This window comes from Fringilla coelebs (assembly GCF_963513975.1).
Source record: "Fringilla coelebs genome assembly, chromosome: 37".
Classification (NCBI taxonomy): domain Eukaryota; kingdom Metazoa; phylum Chordata; class Aves; order Passeriformes; family Fringillidae; genus Fringilla; species Fringilla coelebs.
This window is the reverse complement of record NC_140063.1, coordinates 678,907-697,261: the sequence shown is the minus strand read 5'-3', so window position 1 is coordinate 697,261 and position 18,355 is coordinate 678,907. Positions and strand designations below refer to the sequence as shown.

Below are 18,355 nucleotides of genomic sequence, written 5' to 3'. Positions count from 1 at the left end.
CCCTCGGTCCCCTCCCGGTCTCGGTGTCCCCGCTGTCCCCCCGTTGTCCCCTCGGTGTCCCCGCCGTCCCCCCCGTTGTCCCCGCTGTCCCCTCTCGGTCCCGCTGTCCCCCCGGTGTCCTCGTTGTTCCCTCGGTGTCCCCGCCGTCCCCCCCGCTGTCCCCCCCGCTGTCCCCTCCCGGTCCCGCTGTCCCCTCTCGGTCCCGCTGTCCCCGTTGTCCCCGCGGTGTCCCCGCTGTCCTCTCCCGGTCCCCGCTGTCCCCCCGTTGTCCCCGCTGTCCCCTCGGTGTCCCCACTGTCCCCTCCCGGTCCCGCTGTCCCCGCTGTCCCCGCGGTGTCCCCATTGTCCCCGCTGTCCCCCCGGTGTCCCCTCGGTGTCCCCGCTGTCCCCTCGGTGTCCCCGCTGTCCCCTCTCGGTCCCGCTGTCCCCCCGTTGTCCCCGCTGTCCCCCCGTTGTCCCCGCTGTCCCCTCGGTGTCCCCTCCCGTACCGGGCCAGCCCCTGCCCCGCCGCCCGCAGCTTCCCGAGCTCCCGCTCCAGCTCCTCCCGCCCGCGCCGCTCCTTCGCCAGCGCCTCCCGGAGCTCCGGCACCGACACCGGCACCGGCTCCGGGACCGCCGCGGGGACCGCCGGGACCGACACCGGCACCGACACCGGCACCGACACCGGGACCGCGGCCGGGATCGCCACCGGGACCGCCACCGGGACCGCCGGGACCGCGGCCGGGACCGCCACCGCCACCTGCGGGAACCGCGTCTGCATGGGGACCCCCGGGACTGCCGGGACCCCCCGAACCGGGCACTGACCCCGAACCGGGACCCCCCGAACCGGGCACTGACCCCGAACCGGGCACTGACCCCGAACCGGGACCCCCCGAACCGGGACCCCCCGAACCGGGCACTGACCCCGAACCGGATCCCCCGAACCGGGCACTGACCCCGAACCGGGACCCCCGAACCGGGCACTGACCCCGAACCGGGACCCCCGAACCGGGCACTGACCCCGAACCGGACCCCCCGAACCGGGCACTGACCCCGAACCGGACCCCCCGAACCGGATCCCCCGAACCGGGCACTGACCCCAAACCGGATCCCCCAAACCGGTCACTGACCCCAAACCGGGACCCCCGGGATTCGCGACCCTTCCCCACGGGGACACCGGGACCCCCAGGACACGGGACCCCTCCCCAGAACCCCCTTTCCTCCCCTGTCGGCACCGGAACTCCCGAAATTCCGGGAATTCCCGGGACTCGCGACCCCTCCCCGAATTCCGGACCACCCACCCCCCACCCAAATCCCCTCCCCCCACGTACCGGCGGTGTCCGGGGGGGCTCCGTGCCCGGGGGGGGCGTCCTCGGGGGGGCTCCCTTGGCCGGGGGGGGTCCCTGGGGTGGGGAGGGGGCGGCCGTGGGGGGGGGAGGAGCCCCTTGGGGTGCGGGGACCCCTTTTTGGGGGGGCGCCGCCGCCGGGGGGGGCCCCGCGGGTTGGGGAGGGGGAGGGGCTTTGGGTGGGGGATGGGATTGTTGGGGGGGGCTCCCCTTGGGGGTGGGGGGCGGCGCTTTTTGGGGAGGGGGTGTTCCCGCGGGCGGGGGGGCCCCCGAGGGTGGGGAGGGCCCTTTTTGGGGGGAGGGGCCCTTTTGGGGGAGAGGTCCCGTGAGTTCCGAGGTCCCCGTGGGTGGGGGGGGTCCTTTTTGGGGGGGCCCCTCCTTCGGCGTCGGGGTCCCCGTAGGCGGGGGGGGCTCTTTTTGAGGGGGGGGTCCCGGGGGGCTTGGGGCGCCCTGCGATGGGGGGACCCCCGTGGGTGGGGGGGGTCCGGCGGGCGGGAGCACCCCCGGGGGAGGGGGCGTCCCCTTGCGCGGGGGGGTCCCTATGGCCAAGGGGGTCCCGCTGCCCGGGGGGGTCCCCGACTCGGGGGGGGTCCCCCACTCCCCCTCCAGCTCCATGGCCGTGTCCTGGTCCCACTCCTCATCCTCATCCTCCTCTTCCTCTTCTTCCTCATCCCTAAAACCGGGGCGGGGGGGGTCACCTGGAGCCCCCCCCCCCAAACATAGCCCCCCCATTTCCATTGTTCCCCCCACCCCATTCTGCCACCCCCCCCTCCGATCCTGGTGCCCCCCGCAGACCCCCCGGACCCCCAGACCCCCCCAAACCCCCCTGGACCCCCAAACCCCCCCTGTCCTTCTGATGCCCCCAGACCCCCCCCCCAGTCCCTCTAATCCCCCCCCAGACCCCTCTGGACCCCAAACCCCCCGGACCCCAAAGCCCCCCCAGACCCCTCTGGACCCCCAAACCCCCTGGACCCCAGACCCCCCCAGACCCCTCTGGACCCCCAAACCCCCCGGTCCCTCTGATCCCCCCCTGGACCCCCAAACCCCCCTGGTCCTTCTGACACCCCCAGATCCCCCGGTCCCTCTGACCCCCCCAGACCCCCCCGGTCCCCAAAGCCCCCCCAGACCCTCAGGCCTCCCCAGACCCCCCTAGTCCCTCTGACCCCCCCAGTCCCTCTGACCCCCCCAGACCCCGAACCCCCTCAGACCCCCCAGACCCCTCTGCCCCCCCCAGACCCCCCGACCCTGAATCCCCCCAGACCCCCCCAGTCTCTCTGAGCCCCCCAGACCCCTTTGGCTCCCCCAGACCCCCCCGGACCCCAGACCCCACTGGTCTCTCTGACCCCCCCAGCCCCCGAACCCCCCCAGACCCCCCCAGTCTCTCTGACCCCCCCAGACCCTCAGGCCCCCCCAGACTCCCCCAGTCTCTCTGAGCCCCCAGACCCCTCTGGCCCCCCCAGACCCCCCCAGACCCCAAACCCCCCCAGACCCCCCCGGTCCCTCTGACCCCCCCAGACCCCCCCAGACCCCCCGGGCGCCCCCAGACTCACTCGTGCTCGGCGCGGGCGTACGAGTACCCCACGAACGGGAGGTGCAGCCCCAGCTCGGGGGGGTCCCCCGGCTCCCCCAGCAGCTCCTGCAGGGGGGACACACGGGGAATCTATCCCGGGTTTGTCCTGGGTTTGTCCTGGGTTTATCCCGGGTTTATCCCGGGTTTGTCCTGGGTTTATCCCAGATCTGTCCCGCATTTATCCTGAATTTATCCCCGATCTATCCTGGATCTATCCTGGGTTTATCCTGGGTTTATCCCAGATCTGTCCCGCATTTATCCAGGATCTATCCCGGGTTTATCCCAGATCTATCCCGGGTTTATCCCAGATCTGTCCCGGGTTTATCCTGAATTTATCCCTGATCTATCCTGGATCTATCCTGGGTTTATCCCAGCTCTATCCCTCGTTTATCCTGAATTTATCCCCGTTCTATCCTGAATCTATCCCGGGTTTATCCCGGATCTATCCCACGTTAATCCCAGGTTTATCCCAGATCTGTCCCACGTTTATCCTGAATTTATCCCCGTTCTATCCTGGATCTATCCCAGGTTTATCCCAGCTCTATGCCGGGTTTATCCTGGATCCATCCCGGGTTTAATCCTGGGTTTATCCCAGCTCTATCCTGGATCTATCCCGGGTTTATCCTGGATCTGTCCCAGGTTTATTGCAGCTCTATCCCGGGTTTATCCCGGGTCTAACCCCAGCTTTAACCCCTCACTCACTGGCTGGCTCAGGCAGTCTATCCTGGCTCTAATCCCAGGTCTGTCCCGGGTTTAACCCCTCACTCACCGGCTGGCTCAGGCAGTTTATCCCTGCTCTATCCCGGGTCTGTCCTGGGTTTAACCCCGGGTTTAACCCCTCACTCACCGGCTGGCTCAGGCAGTCTATCCCGGGTTTATCCCGGCTCTCTCCCTGCCCTCTCCCGGGTCTGTCCCGGGTTTAACCCCTCACTCACCGGCTGGCTCAGGCAGTCTATCCTGGCTCTCTCCCGGGTCTGTCCCGGGTTTAACCCCGGGTTTAACCCCTCACTCACCGGCTGGCTCAGGCAGTCTATATACCGGATCTATCCCAGCTCTATCCCGGCTCTAATCCCGGCTCTAACCCGGGTTTAACCCCTCACTCACCGGCTGGCTCAGGCAGTCGTCCAGCACGTCGAAGTTGGAGGTGTCGGCGGCGCCGGCGGCGCTGGGCGCGAAGGGGGCGGGGCAGCGGCGGAGCGCGCGCCAGCGCAGCCCCGCGAACAGCGGCAGTGCCCGGAAGTCGCGCGCGCCCCCGCGGCCCAGGCGCGCGCCCGGCGCGCACAGCAGCCCCCGCACGAGCGCGCGCGCCGCCGCCGGCACCGCCCGCCCGCCCCCGCCGCCCTCCTCATCCTCGGCAGCGGCGTCGTCATCGGCGTCCGGCAGGTGGAGGTGGTCCTGGGGAGGGGGAGGGCACCAGGGTGGGACCAGTGACCCACCAGTGCCCACCAGTATGGCCCCAGTGTGGTCCCAGTGCCACCAGGATGGTGCCAGTGCCACCAGGATGGTCCCAGGATGGTCCCAGTGCCACCAGGATGCTCCCAGTATGGTGCCAGTGCCACCAGGATGATCCCAGTATGGTCCCAGCATGGTCCCAGTGCCACCAGGATGATCCCAGTATAGTCCCAGTGCCACCAGGATGGTCCCACTATGGTCCCACTATGGTCCCAGTGCCACTAGTATGGTCCAAGTGCCACCAGGATGGTCCCAGTATGGTCCCAGTGCCACCAGGATGGTCCCAGGATGGTCCCAGGATGGTCCCAGTATGGTCCCAGGATGGTCCCAGTGCCACCAGGATGGCCCCAGTATGGTCCCAGTGCCACCAGGATGGCCCCAGTATGGTCCCAGGATGGTCCCAGTGCCACCAGGATGGTCCCAGTGTGGTCCTAGTGCCATCAGTAGTGTCCCAGGATGGTCCCAGTATGGCCCCAGTATGGTCCCAGTGCCACCAGTATGGTGCCAGTGCCACCAGTATGCTCCCAGTATGGTGCCAGTGCCACCAGGATGATCCCAGTATGGTGCCAGTGCCACCAGGATGATCCCAATATGGTCCAAGTGCCACCAGGATGGTCCCAGTGTGATCCCAGTATGGTCCCAGTATAGTCCCAGTGCCACCAGGATGGTCCCAGGATAGTCCCAGTGCTGCCCAGTATGGTCCCAGTGCCACCAGGATGGTCCCAGTATGGTCCCAGTGCCACCAGGATGGTGCCAGTGCCACCAGGATGGTCCCAGTATGGTCCCGGTATGATCCCAGTGCCACCACGATGGTCCCAGGATTGTCCCAGTGCCACCAGGATGATCCCAGTATGGTCCAAGTGCCACCAGGATGGTCCCAGTATGGTCCCAGTGTCACCAGGATGGTCCCAGGATGGTCCCAGTATGGCGCCAGTGCCACCAGGATGGTCCCAGGATTGTCCCAGTGCCACCAGGATGGTCCCAGTATGGCCCCAGTATGGTCCCAGTGCCACCAGGATGGTGCCAGTGCCACCAGGACGGTCCCAGTGCCACCAGTATGGTCCCAGTATGGCCCCAGTATGGTCCCAGTGCCACCAGGATGGTCCCAGTATAGTCCCAGTGCCACCAGGATGGTCCCACTATGGTCCCACTATGGTCCCAGTGCCACTAGTATGGTCCCAGTGCTACCAGGATGGTCCCAGTATGGTCCAAGTGCCACCAGGATGGTCCCAGTATGGTCCCAGTATGGTCCCAGTGCCACCAGGATGGTCCCAGTGCCACCAGGATGGTCCCAGTAAAGTCCCAGTATGGTCCCAGTGCCACCAGGATGGTCCCAGTATGGTCCCAGGATGGTCCCAGTATGGTCCCAGTGCCACCAGGATGGTCCCAGTATGGTTCCAGTGCCACCAGGATGGTCCCAGTGCCACCAGTATGGCCCCAGTATGGTGCCAGTGCCACCAGTATGGTCCCAGTGACCCACCAGTATGGCCCCAGGATGGTCCCAGGATGGTCCCAGTGCCACCAGGATGGTCCCAGTGCCACCAGTATGGCCCCAGTGCCACCAGGATGGTCCCAGTATGGTCCCGGTATGATCCCAGTGCCACCAGTATGGTCCCAGTATGGGCCCAGTGCCACCCAGTGCTGCCCAGTATGGTCCCAGTATCTCCCAGTGCCTCCCAGTCCCTCCCACTGTGCCCTCAGTTCCCTCCCAGTCCCCCCCAGTTCCCTCCCAGTCCCTCCCAGTTCCCCCCCAGTCCCTCCCACTCCCTCCCACTCCCTCCCAGTCCCTCCCAGTCCCTCCCAGTCCCTCCCAGTGCCCCCAGTGCCCACCTGGAAGTGCAGAATCTTGGCGTAGGTCTCGAGCACGGTGTCGGCGAAGAACGGGGGTCTCCCGTAGAACATCTCGTAGGCCAGGACCCCCAGCGCCCACCAGTCGCACTCGGGGCCGTAGGAGCGCGAGGGGTCCTCGACGGCCAGCAGCATCTCGGGGGACAGGTAATCGGGGGTGCCCACGGCCACCGCCGAGCGCACCTGGGGACAGCATTGGGGACAGTGGGGACAGGTAATCGGGGGTGCCCACGGCCACCGCCGAGCGCACCTGGGGACATTGGGGACATTGGGGACACTGGGGACATTGGGGGGATTGGGGACAGGTAATCGGGGGTGCCCACGGCCACCGCCGAGCGCACCTGGGGACAGGGGGAACAGCATTGGGGACATTGGGGACAGGTAATCGGGGGTGCCCACGGCCACCGCCGAGCGCACCTGGGGACAGCATTGGGGACAGTGGGGACAGGTAATCGGGGGTGCCCACAGCCACCGCCGAGCACACCTGGGGACATTGGGGACATTGGGGACACTGGGGACATTGGGGGGATTGGGGACAGGTAATCGGGGGTGCCCACGGCCACCGCCGAGCGCACCTGGGGACAGGGGGGACAGCATTGGGGACATTGGGGACAGTGGGGACATTAGGGACATTGGGGACATTGGGGACACGGGGGACATTGGGGACACTGGGGACATTGGGGGGATTGGGGACAGTGGGGACATTGAGGACAGGTAATCGGGGGTGCCCACGGCCACCGCCGAGCGCACCTGGGGACAGGGGGGACAGTGGGGACACTGGGGACATTGGGGACAGGTAATCAGGGGTGCCCACAGCCACGGCCGAGTGTCCTGGGCACATTGGGGACAGCGGGGACATTGGGGACACTGGGGGCATTTGGGATAATGGGGACATTGGGGACACTGGGGGTGTTGGGGACATTGGGGCTGTTGGGGACATGGGGCCAGGGGAATTCTCCAGGTGCTCATAGGGTTGAGCTCTGTGTCCCCCTCCCGTGTCCCCACCATGTCCCCCCGTGTCCCAACCCTGGTGTCCCCCCATGTCCCCCCCGTGTCCCCCCCGTGTCTCTGCTGGTGTCCCCACCGTGTCCCCCCCGTGTCCCCCCCGTGTCCCCCAGTGTCACTCACGGTGCCATCGGGCCCCAGGCGCAGGCAGGACCCGAAGTCCCCAAGCCGGATGTGTCCCCAGCGGTCCAGCAGGATGTTGTCGGGTTTGATGTCCCTGGGAGGGGGTGGCCTTTGTCACCTCCCCCCGTCATGGTCCCCAGACCCCCCCGCTCCTCCAAGAGCCCCCCCGTGTCCCTGCCATTGTCTTAGGTGTCCCCTGTCCCTCCATGTCCCTCAGTGTCCCCACCATGTCCCCATATCCCCTCAATGTCCCCAGTGTCCCCATACCCAGATCCATGTCCCCAGTGTCCCCAATGTCCCCAATGTCCCCAGTGTCCCCAATGTCCCAATCCCCCCAATGTCCCCACTGTCCCCAGTGTCCCAATGTCCCCACCTGTGGCTGCCCTGCCTAGGGTTAGGGTTAGGGTTAGGGTTAGGGTTAGGGTTCTTAAACTAAAAGGCCCAGAGCTGCGGGCACACTACACCTGCAAAGGGCAGCCCAGGGGCATCACAAAACTGCCACAACCTGGCCTCCTCGAGGGCTTCCTCCTTGGCACCTGCCCTAACCCTAGGCTGATTGGCTGCCCTGCCTAGGGTTAGGGTTAGGGTTAGGGTTAGGGTTCTGCAAACTAAAAGGCCCAGAGCTGCGGGCACACTGCAGCTGCAAAGGGCATCCCAGGGGCATCACAAATCTGCCACAACTTGGCCTCCTCGAGGGCTTCCTCCTTGGCACCTGCCCTAACCCTAGGCTGATTGGCTGCCCTGCCTAGGGTTAGGGTTAGGGTTAGGGTTAGGGTTCTGTAAACTAAAAGGCCCAGAGCTGCGGGCACACTGCAGCTGCAAAGGGCATCCCAGGGGCATCACAAAACTGCCACAACCTGGCCTCCTCGAGGGCTTCCTCCTTGGCACCTGCCCTAACCCTAGGCTGATTGGCTGCCCTGCCTAGGGTTAGGGTTAGGGTTAGGGTTAGGGTTCTGCAAACTAAAAGGCCCAGAGCTGCGGGCACACTGCAGCTGCAAAGGGCATCCCAGGGGCATCACAAAACTGCCACAACCTGGCCTCCTCGAGGGCTTCCTCCTTGGCACCTGCCCTAACCCTAGGCTGATTGGCTGCCCTGCCTAGGGTTAGGGTTAGGGTTAGGGTTAGGGTTCTGCAAACTAAAAGGCCCAGAGCTGCGGGCACACTGCAGCTGCAAAGGGCATCCCAGGGGCATCACAAAACTGCCACAACCTGGCCTCCTTGAGGGCTTCCTCCTTGGCACCTGCACTAACCCTAGGCTGATTGGCTGCCCTGCCTAGGGTTAGGGTTAGGGTTAGGGTTAGGGTTCTTAAACTAAAAGGCCCAGAGCTGCGGGCACACTGCAGCTGCAAAGGGCATCCCAGGGGCATCACAAAACTGCCACAACCTGGCCTCCTCGAGGGCTTCCTCCTTGGCACCTGCCCTAACCCTAGGCTGATTGGCTGCCCTGCCTAGGGTTAGGGTTAGGGTTAGGGTTAGGGTTAGGGTTAGGGTTCTGCAAACTAAAAGGCCCAGAGCTGCGGGCACACTGCAGCTGCAAAGGGCATCCCAGGGGCATCACAAAACTGCCACAACCTGGCCTCCTCGAGGGCTTCCTCCTTGGCACCTGCCCTAACCCTAGGCTGATTGGCTGCCCTGCCTAGGGTTAGGGTTAGGGTTAGGGTTAGGGTTCTTAAACTAAAAGGCCCAGAGCTGCGGGCACACTGCAGCTGCAAAGGGCATCCCAGGGGCATCACAAAACTGCCACAACCTGGCCTCCTCGAGGGCTTCCTCCTTGGCACCTGCCCTAACCCTAGGCTGATTGGCTGCCCTGCCTAGGGTTAGGGTTAGGGTTAGGGTTCTTAAACTAAAAGGCCCAGAGCTGCGGGCACACTGCAGCTGCAAAGGGCATCCCAGGGGCATCACAAAACTGCCACAACCTGGCCTCCTCGAGGGCTTCCTCCTTGGCACCTGCCCTAACCCTAGGCTGATTGGCTGCCCTGCCTAGGGTTAGGGTTAGGGTTAGGGTTCTGCAAACTAAAAGGCCCAGAGCTGCGGGCACACTGCAGCTGCAAAGGGCATCCCAGGGGCATCACAAAACTGCCACAACTTGGCCTCCTCGAGGGCTTCCTCCTTGGCACCTGCCCTAACCCTAGGCTGATTGGCTGCCCTGCCTAGGGTTAGGGTAAGGGTTAGGGTTAGGGTTAGGGTTAGGGTTAGGGTTAGGGTTAGGGTTCTTAAACTAAAAGGCCCAGAGCTGCGGGCACACTGCAGCTGCAAAGGGCATCCCAGGGGCATCACAAAACTGCCACAACCTGGCCTCCTCGAGGGCTTCCTCCTTGGCACCTGCCCTAACCCTAGGCTGATTGGCTGCCCTGCCTAGGGTTAGGGTTAGGGTTAGGGTTAGGGTTCTTAAACTAAAAGGCCCAGAGCTGCGGGCACACTGCAGCTGCAAAGGGCATCCCAGGGGCATCACAAAACTGCCACAACCTGGCCTCCTCGAGGGCTTCCTCCTTGGCACCTGCCCTAACCCTAGGCTGATTGGCTGCCCTGCCTAGGGTTAGGGTTAGGGTTAGGGTTAGGGTTCTGCAAACTAAAAGGCCCAGAGCTGCGGGCACACTGCAGCTGCAAAGGGCATCCCAGGGGCATCACAAAACTGCCACAACCTGGCCTCCTCGAGGGCTTCCTCCTTGGCACCTGCCCTAACCCTAGGCTGATTGGCTGCCCTGCCTAGGGTTAGGGTTAGGGTTAGGGTTCTTAAACTAAAAAGCCCAGAGCTGCGGGCACACTGCAGCTGCAAAGGGCATCCCAGGGGCATCACAAAACTGCCACAACCTGGCCTCCTCGAGGGCTTCCTTCTTGGCACCTGCCCTAACCCTAGGCTGATTGGCTGCCCTGCCTAGGGTTAGGGTTAGGGTTAGGGTTAGGGTTAGGGTTCTTAAACTAAAAGGCCCAGAGCTGCGGGCACACTGCAGCTGCAAAGGGCATCCCAGGGGCATCACAAAACTGCCACAACCTGGCCTCCTCGAGGGCTTCCTCCTTGGCACCTGCCCTAACCCTAGGCTGATTGGCTGCCCTGCCTAGGGTTAGGGTTAGGGTTAGGGTTAGGGTTAGGGTTCTGCAAACTAAAAGGCCCAGAGCTGCGGGCACACTGCAGCTGCAAAGGGCATCCCAGGGGCATCACAAAACTGCCACAACTTGGCCTCCTCGAGGGCTTCCTCCTTGGCACCTGCCCTAACCCTAGGCTGATTGGCTGCCCTGCCTAGGGTTAGGGTTAGCGTTAGGGTTAGGGTTATGCAAACTAAAAGGCCCAGAGCTGCGGGCACACTGCAGCTGCAAAGGGCATCCCAGGGGCATCACAAAACTGCCACAACCTGGCCTCCTCGAGGGCTTCCTCCTTGGCACCTGCCCTAACCCTAGGCTGATTGGCTGCCCTGCCTAGGGTTAGGGTTAGGGTTAGGGTTAGGGTTCTGCAAACTAAAAGGCCCAGAGCTGCGGGCACACAGCAGCTGCAAAGGGCATCCCAGGGGCATCACAAAACTGCCACAACCTGGCCTCCTCGAGGGCTTCCTCCTTGGCACCTGCCCTAACCCTAGGCTGATTGGCTGCCCTGCCTAGGGTTAGGGTTAGGGTTAGGGTTAGGGTTCTTAAACTAAAAGGCCCAGAGCTGCGGGCACACTGCAGCTGCAAAGGGCATCCCAGGGGCATCACAAAACTGCCACAACCTGGCCTCCTTGAGGGCTTCCTCCTTGGCACCTGCCCTAACCCTAGGCTGATTGGCTGCCCTGCCTAGGGTTAGGGTTAGGGTTAGGGTTAGGGTTAGGGTTCTGCAAACTAAAAGGCCCAGAGCTGCGGGCACACTGCAGCTGCAAAGGGCATCCCAGGGGCATCACAAAACTGCCACAACCTGGCCTCCTGGAGGGCTTCCTCCTTGGCACCTGCCCTAACCCTAGGCTGATTGGCTGCCCTGCCTAGGGTTAGGGTTAGGGTTAGGGTTAGGGTTAGGGTTCTTAAACTAAAAGGCCCAGAGCTGCGGGCACACTGCAGCTGCAAAGGGCATCCCAGGGGCATCACAAAACTGCCACAACCGGGCCTCCTCGAGGGCTTCCTCCTTGGCACCTGCCCTAACCCTAGGCTGATTGGCTGCCCTGCCTAGGGTTAGGGTTAGGGTTAGGGTTAGGGTTAGGGTTCTTAAACTAAAAGGCCCAGAGCTGCGGGCACACTGCAGCTGCAAAGGGCATCCCAGGGGCATCACAAAACTGCCACAACCTGGCCTCCTCGAGGGCTTCCTCCTTGGCACCTGCCCTAACCCTAGGCTGATTGGCTGCCCTGCCTAGGGTTAGGGTTAGGGTTAGGGTTAGGGTTCTGCAAACTAAAAGGCCCAGAGCTGCGGGCACACTGCAGCTGCAAAGGGCATCCCAGGGGCATCACAAAACTGCCACAACTTGGCCTCCTCGAGGGCTTCCTCCTTGGCACCTGCCCTAACCCTAGGCTGATTGGCTGCCCTGCCTAGGGTTAGGGTTAGGGTTAGGGTTAGGGTTAGGGTTCTGTAAACTAAAAGGCCCAGAGCTGCGAGCACACTGCAGCTGCAAAGGGCATCCCAGGGGCATCACAAAACTGCCACAACCTGGCCTCCTTGAGGGCTTCCTCCTTGGCACCTGCCCTAACCCTAGGCTGATTGGCTGCCCTGCCTAGGGTTAGGGTTAGGGTTAGGGTTAGGGTTCTTAAACTAAAAGGCCCAGAGCTGCGGGCACACTGCAGCTGCAAAGGGCATCCCAGGGGCATCACAAAACTGCCACAACCTGGCCTCCTCGAGGGCTTCCTCCTTGGCACCTGCCCTAACCCTAGGCTGATTGGCTGCCCTGCCTAGGGTTAGGGTTAGGGTTAGGGTTAGGGTTCTGCAAACTAAAAGGCCCAGAGCTGCGGGCACACTGCAGCTGCAAAGGGCATCCCAGGGGCATCACAAAACTGCCACAACTTGGCCTCCTCGAGGGCTTCCTCCTTGGCACCTGCCCTAACCCTAGGCTGATTGGCTGCCCTGCCTAGGGTTAGGGTTAGGGTTAGGGTTAGGGTTAGGGTTCTGCAAACTAAAAGGCCCAGAGCTGCGGGCACACTGCAGCTGCAAAGGGCATCCCAGGGGCATCACAAAACTGCCACAACTTGGCCTCCTCGAGGGCTTCCTCCTTGGCACCTGCCCTAACCCTAGGCTGATTGGCTGCCCTGCCTAGGGTTAGGGTTAGGGTTAGGGTTAGGGTTCTGCAAACTAAAAGGCCCAGAGCTGCGGGCACACTGCAGCTGCAAAGGGCATCCCAGGGGCATCACAAAACTGCCACAACCTGGCCTCCTCGAGGGCTTCCTCCTTGGCACCTGCCCTAACCCTAGGCTGATTGGCTGCCCTGCCTAGGGTTAGGGTTAGGGTTAGGGTTAGGGTTCTGCAAACTAAAAGGCCCAGAGCTGCGGGCACACTGCAGCTGCAAAGGGCATCCCAGGGGCATCACAAAACTGCCACAACCTGGCCTCCTCGAGGGCTTCCTCCTTGGCACCTGCCCTAACCCTAGGCTGATTGGCTGCCCTGCCTCGGGTTAGGGTTAGGGTTAGGGTTAGGGTTAGGGTTCTGCAAACTAAAAGGCCCAGAGCTGCGGGCACACTGCAGCTGCAAAGGGCATCCCAGGGGCATCACAAAACTGCCACAACCTGGCCTCCTCGAGGGCTTCCTCCTTGGCACCTGCCCTAACCCTAGGCTGATTGGCTGCCCTGCCTAGGGTTAGGGTTAGGGTTAGGGTTAGGGTTCTGAAACTAAAAGGCCCAGAGCTGCAAGCACACTGCAGCTGCAAAGGGCATCCCAGGGGCATCACAAAACTGCCACAACCTGGCCTCCTCGAGGGCTTCCTCCTTGGCACCTGCCCTAACCCTAGGCTGATTGGCTGCCCTGCCTCGGGTTAGGGTTAGGGTTAGGGTTAGGGTTAGGGTTCTTAAACTAAAAGGCCCAGAGCTGCGGGCACACTGCAGCTGCAAAGGGCATCCCAGGGGCATCACAAAACTGCCACAACCTGGCCTCCTCGAGGGCTTCCTCCTTGGCACCTGCCCTAACCCTAGGCTGATTGGCTGCCCTGCCTCGGGTTAGGGTTAGGGTTAGGGTTAGGGTTAGGGTTCTTAAACTAAAAGGCCCAGAGCTGCGGGCACACTGCAGCTGCAAAGGGCATCCCAGGGGCATCACAAAACTGCCACAACCTGGCCTCCTCGAGGGCTTCCTCCTTGGCACCTGCCCTAACCCTAGGCTGATTGGCTGCCCTGCCTAGGGTTAGGGTTAGGGTTAGGGTTAGGGTTCTTAAACTAAAAGGCCCAGAGCTGCGGACACACTGCAGCTGCAAAGGGCATCCCAGGGGCATCACAAAACTGCCACAACCTGGCCTCCTCGAGGGCTTCCTCCTTGGCACCTGCCCTAACCCTAGGCTGATTGGCTGCCCTGCCTAGGGTTAGGGTTAGGGTTAGGGTTAGGGTTAGGGTTCTTAAACTAAAAGGCCCAGAGCTGCGGGCACACTGCAGCTGCAAAAGGCATCCCAGGGGCATCACAAAACTGCCACAACCTGGCCTCCTCGAGGGCTTCCTCCTTGGCACCTGCCCTAACCCTAGGCTGATTGGCTGCCCTGCCTAGGGTTAGGGTTAGGGTTAGGGTTAGGGTTAGGGTTAGGGTTAGGGTTAGGGTTAGGGTTCTGCAAACTAAAAGGCCCAGAGCTGCGGGCACACTGCAGCTGCAAAGGGCATCCCAGGGGCATCACAAAACTGCCACAACCTGGCCTCCTCGAGGGCTTCCTCCTTGGCACCTGCCCTAACCCTAGGCTGATTGGCTGCCCTGCCTAGGGTTAGGGTTAGGGTTAGGGTTAGGGTTCTGCAAACTAAAAGGCCCAGAGCTGCGGGCACACTGCAGCTGCAAAGGGCATCCCAGGGGCATCACAAAACTGCCACAACCTGGCCTCCTCGAGGGCTTCCTCCTTGGCACCTGCCCTAACCCTAGGCTGATTGGCTGCCCTGCCTAGGGTTAGGGTTAGGGTTAGGGTTAGGGTTCTGAAACTAAAAGGCCCAGAGCTGCGGGCACACTGCAGCTGCAAAGGGCATCCCAGGGGCATCACAAAACTGCCACAACCTGGCCTCCTCGAGGGCTTCCTCCTTGGCACCTGCCCTAACCCTAGGCTGATTGGCTGCCCTGCCTAGGGTTAGGGTTAGGGTTAGGGTTAGGGTTAGGGTTCTGAAACTAAAAGGCCCAGAGCTGCGGGCACACTGCAGCTGCAAAGGGCATCCCAGGGGCATCACAAAACTGCCACAACCTGGCCTCCTCGAGGGCTTCCTCCTTGGCACCTGCCCTAACCCTAGGCTGATTGGCTGCCCTGCCTAGGGTTAGGGTTAGGGTTAGGGTTAGGGTTAGGGTTAGGGTTAGGGTTCTGAAACTAAAAGGCCCAGAGCTGCGGGCACACTGCAGCTGCAAAGGGCATCCCAGGGGCATCACAAAACTGCCACAACCTGGCCTCCTCGAGGGCTTCCTCCTTGGCACCTGCCCTAACCCTAGGCTGATTGGCTGCCCTGCCTAGGGTTAGGGTTAGGGTTAGGGTTAGGGTTCTGAAACTAAAAGGCCCAGAGCTGCGGGCACACTGCAGCTGCAAAGGGCATCCCAGGGGCATCACAAAACTGCCACAACCTGGCCTCCTCGAGGGCTTCCTCCTTGGCACCTGCCCTAACCCTAGGCTGATTGGCTGCCCTGCCTAGGGTTAGGGTTAGGGTTAGGGTTAGGGTTAGGGTTCTGAAACTAAAAGGCCCAGAGCTGCGGGCACACTGCAGCTGCAAAGGGCATCCCAGGGGCATCACAAAACTGCCACAACCTGGCCTCCTCGAGGGCTTCCTCCTTGGCACCTGCCCTAACCCTAGGCTGATTGGCTGCCCTGCCTAGGGTTAGGGTTAGGGTTAGGGTTAGGGTTAGGGTTCTGTAAACTAAAAGGCCCAGAGCTGCGGGCACACTGCAGCTGCAAAGGGCATCCCAGGGGCATCACAAAACTGCCACAACCTGGCCTCCTCGAGGGCTTCCTCCTTGGCACCTGCCCTAACCCTAGGCTGATTGGCTGCCCTGCCTAGGGTTAGGGTTAGGGTTAGGGTTAGGGTTAGGGTTCTTAAACTAAAAGGCCCAGAGCTGCGGGCACACTGCAGCTGCAAAGGGCATCCCAGGGGCATCACAAAACTGCCACAACTTGGCCTCCTCGAGGGCTTCCTCCTTGGCACCTGCCCTAACCCTAGGCTGATTGGCTGCCCTGCCTAGGGTTAGGGTTAGGGTTAGGGTTAGGGTTAGGGTTAGGGTTAGGGTTCTGCAAACTAAAAGGCCCAGAGCTGCGGGCACACTGCAGCTGCAAAGGGCATCCCAGGGGCATCACAAAACTGCCACAACCTGGCCTCCTCGAGGGCTTCCTCCTTGGCACCTGCCCTAACCCTAGGCTGATTGGCTGCCCTGCCTAGGGTTAGGGTTAGGGTTAGGGTTAGGGTTAGGGTTCTGCAAACTAAAAGGCCCAGAGCTGCGGGCACACTGCAGCTGCAAAGGGCATCCCAGGGGCATCACAAAACTGCCACAACCTGGCCTCCTCGAGGGCTTCCTCCTTGGCACCTGCCCTAACCCTAGGCTGATTGGCTGCCCTGCCTAGGGTTAGGGTTAGGGTTAGGGTTAGGGTTAGGGTTAGGGTTCTGAAACTAAAAGGCCCAGAGCTGCGGGCACACTGCAGCTGCAAAGGGCATCCCAGGGGCATCACAAAACTGCCACAACCTGGCCTCCTCGAGGGCTTCCTCCTTGGCACCTGCCCTAACCCTAGGCTGATTGGCTGCCCTGCCTAGGGTTAGGGTTAGGGTTAGGGTTAGGATTAGGGTTAGGGTTCTGCAAACTAAAAGGCCCAGAGCTGCGGGCACACTGCAGCTGCAAAGGGCATCCCAGGGGCATCACAAAACTGCCACAACCTGGCCTCCTCGAGGGCTTCCTCCTTGGCACCTGCCCTAACCCTAGGCTGATTGGCTGCCCTGCCTAGGGTTAGGGTTAGGGTTAGGGTTAGGGTTCTTAAACTAAAAGGCCCAGAGCTGCGGGCACACTGCAGCTGCAAAGGGCATCCCAGGGGCATCACAAAACTGCCACAACCTGGCCTCCTCGAGGGCTTCCTCCTTGGCACCTGCCCTAACCCTAGGCTGATTGGCTGCCCTGCCTCGGGTTAGGGTTAGGGTTAGGGTTAGGGTTAGGGTTCTTAAACTAAAAGGCCCAGAGCTGCGGGCACACTGCAGCTGCAAAGGGCATCCCAGGGGCATCACAAAACTGCCACAACCTGGCCTCCTCGAGGGCTTCCTCCTTGGCACCTGCCCTAACCCTAGGCTGATTGGCTGCCCTGCCTCGGGTTAGGGTTAGGGTTAGGGTTAGGGTTAGGGTTAGGGTTAGGGTTAGGGTTCTTAAACTAAAAGGCCCAGAGCTGCGGGCACACTGCAGCTGCAAAGGGCATCCCAGGGGCATCACAAAACTGCCACAACCTGGCCTCCTCGAGGGCTTCCTCCTTGGCACCTGCCCTAACCCTAGGCTGATTGGCTGCCCTGCCTAGGGTTAGGGTTAGGGTTAGGGTTAGGGTTCTTAAACTAAATGGCCCAGAGCTGCGGGCACACTGCAGCTGCAAAGGGCATCCCAGGGGCATCACAAAACTGCCACAACCTGGCCTCCTCGAGGGCTTCCTCCTTGGCACCTGCCCTAACCCTAGGCTGATTGGCTGCCCTGCCTAGGGTTAGGGTTAGGGTTAGGGTTAGGGTTAGGGTTCTTAAACTAAAAGGCCCAGAGCTGCGGGCACACTGCAGCTGCAAAGGGCATCCCAGGGGCATCACAAAACTGCCACAACCTGGCCTCCTCGAGGGCTTCCTCCTTGGCACCTGCCCTAACCCTAGGCTGATTGGCTGCCCTGCCTAGGGTTAGGGTTAGGGTTAGGGTTAGGGTTCTGAAACTAAAAGGCCCAGAGCTGCGGGCACACTGCAGCTGCAAAGGGCATCCCAGGGGCATCACAAAACTGCCACAACCTGGCCTCCTCGAGGGCTTCCTCCTTGGCACCTGCCCTAACCCTAGGCTGATTGGCTGCCCTGCCTAGGGTTAGGGTTAGGGTTAGGGTTAGGGTTCTTAAACTAAAAGGCCCAGAGCTGCGGGCACACTGCAGCTGCAAAGGGCATCCCAGGGGCATCACAAAACTGCCACAACCTGGCCTCCTTGAGGGCTTCCTCCTTGGCACCTGCCCTAACCCTAGGCTGATTGGCTGCCCTGCCTAGGGTTAGGGTTAGGGTTAGGGTTAGGGTTAGGGTTAGGGTTCTGCAAACTAAAAGGCCCAGAGCTGCGGGCACACTGCAGCTGCAAAGGGCATCCCAGGGGCATCACAAAACTGCCACAACCTGGCCTCCTCGAGGGCTTCCTCCTTGGCACCTGCCCTTACCCTAGGCTGATTGGCTGCCCTGCCTAGGGTTAGGGTTAGGGTTAGGGTTATGGTTAGGGTTCTGCAAACTAAAAGGCCCAGAGCTGCGGGCACACTGCAGCTGCAAAGGGCATCCCAGGGGCATCACAAAACTGCCACAACCTGGCCTCCTCGAGGGCTTCCTCCTTGGCACCTGCCCTAACCCTAGGCTGATTGGCTGCCCTGCCTAGGGTTAGGGTTAGGGTTAGGGTTAGGGTTCTGCAAACTAAAAGGCCCAGAGCTGCGGGCACACTGCAGCTGCAAAGGGCATCCCAGGGGCATCACAAAACTGCCACAACCTGGCCTCCTCGAGGGCTTCCTCCTTGGCACCTGCCCTAACCCTAGGCTGATTGGCTGCCCTGCCTAGGGTTAGGGTTAGGGTTAGGGTTAGGGTTCTGAAACTAAAAGGCCCAGAGCTGCGGGCACACTGCAGCTGCAAAGGGCATCCCAGGGGCATCACAAAACTGCCACAACCTGGCCTCCTCGAGGGCTTCCTCCTTGGCACCTGCCCTAACCCTAGGCTGATTGGCTGCCCTGCCTAGGGTTAGGGTTAGGGTTAG

General features: G+C 62.1%; 1 protein-coding gene across 1 annotated transcript in view; it reads right to left on the bottom strand.

The window, feature by feature from the left end:
• The window catches only part of DMPK (DM1 protein kinase), a gene marked incomplete at its 5' end in the record, with an annotated part of 73,842 nt that overhangs the window by 3,344 nt on the left and 52,143 nt on the right, over nucleotides 1-18,355 (bottom strand). Inside the window, 6 exons of the mRNA XM_084224408.1 lie at nucleotides 489-739; nucleotides 1,311-1,998; nucleotides 2,876-2,961; nucleotides 4,000-4,290; nucleotides 6,178-6,378; nucleotides 7,324-7,417. Coding sequence (XP_084080534.1) covers nucleotides 489-739; nucleotides 1,311-1,998; nucleotides 2,876-2,961; nucleotides 4,000-4,290; nucleotides 6,178-6,378; nucleotides 7,324-7,417 — 1,611 coding nt within the window. The remainder of the gene's footprint in view (nucleotides 1-488; nucleotides 740-1,310; nucleotides 1,999-2,875; nucleotides 2,962-3,999; nucleotides 4,291-6,177; nucleotides 6,379-7,323; nucleotides 7,418-18,355) is intronic.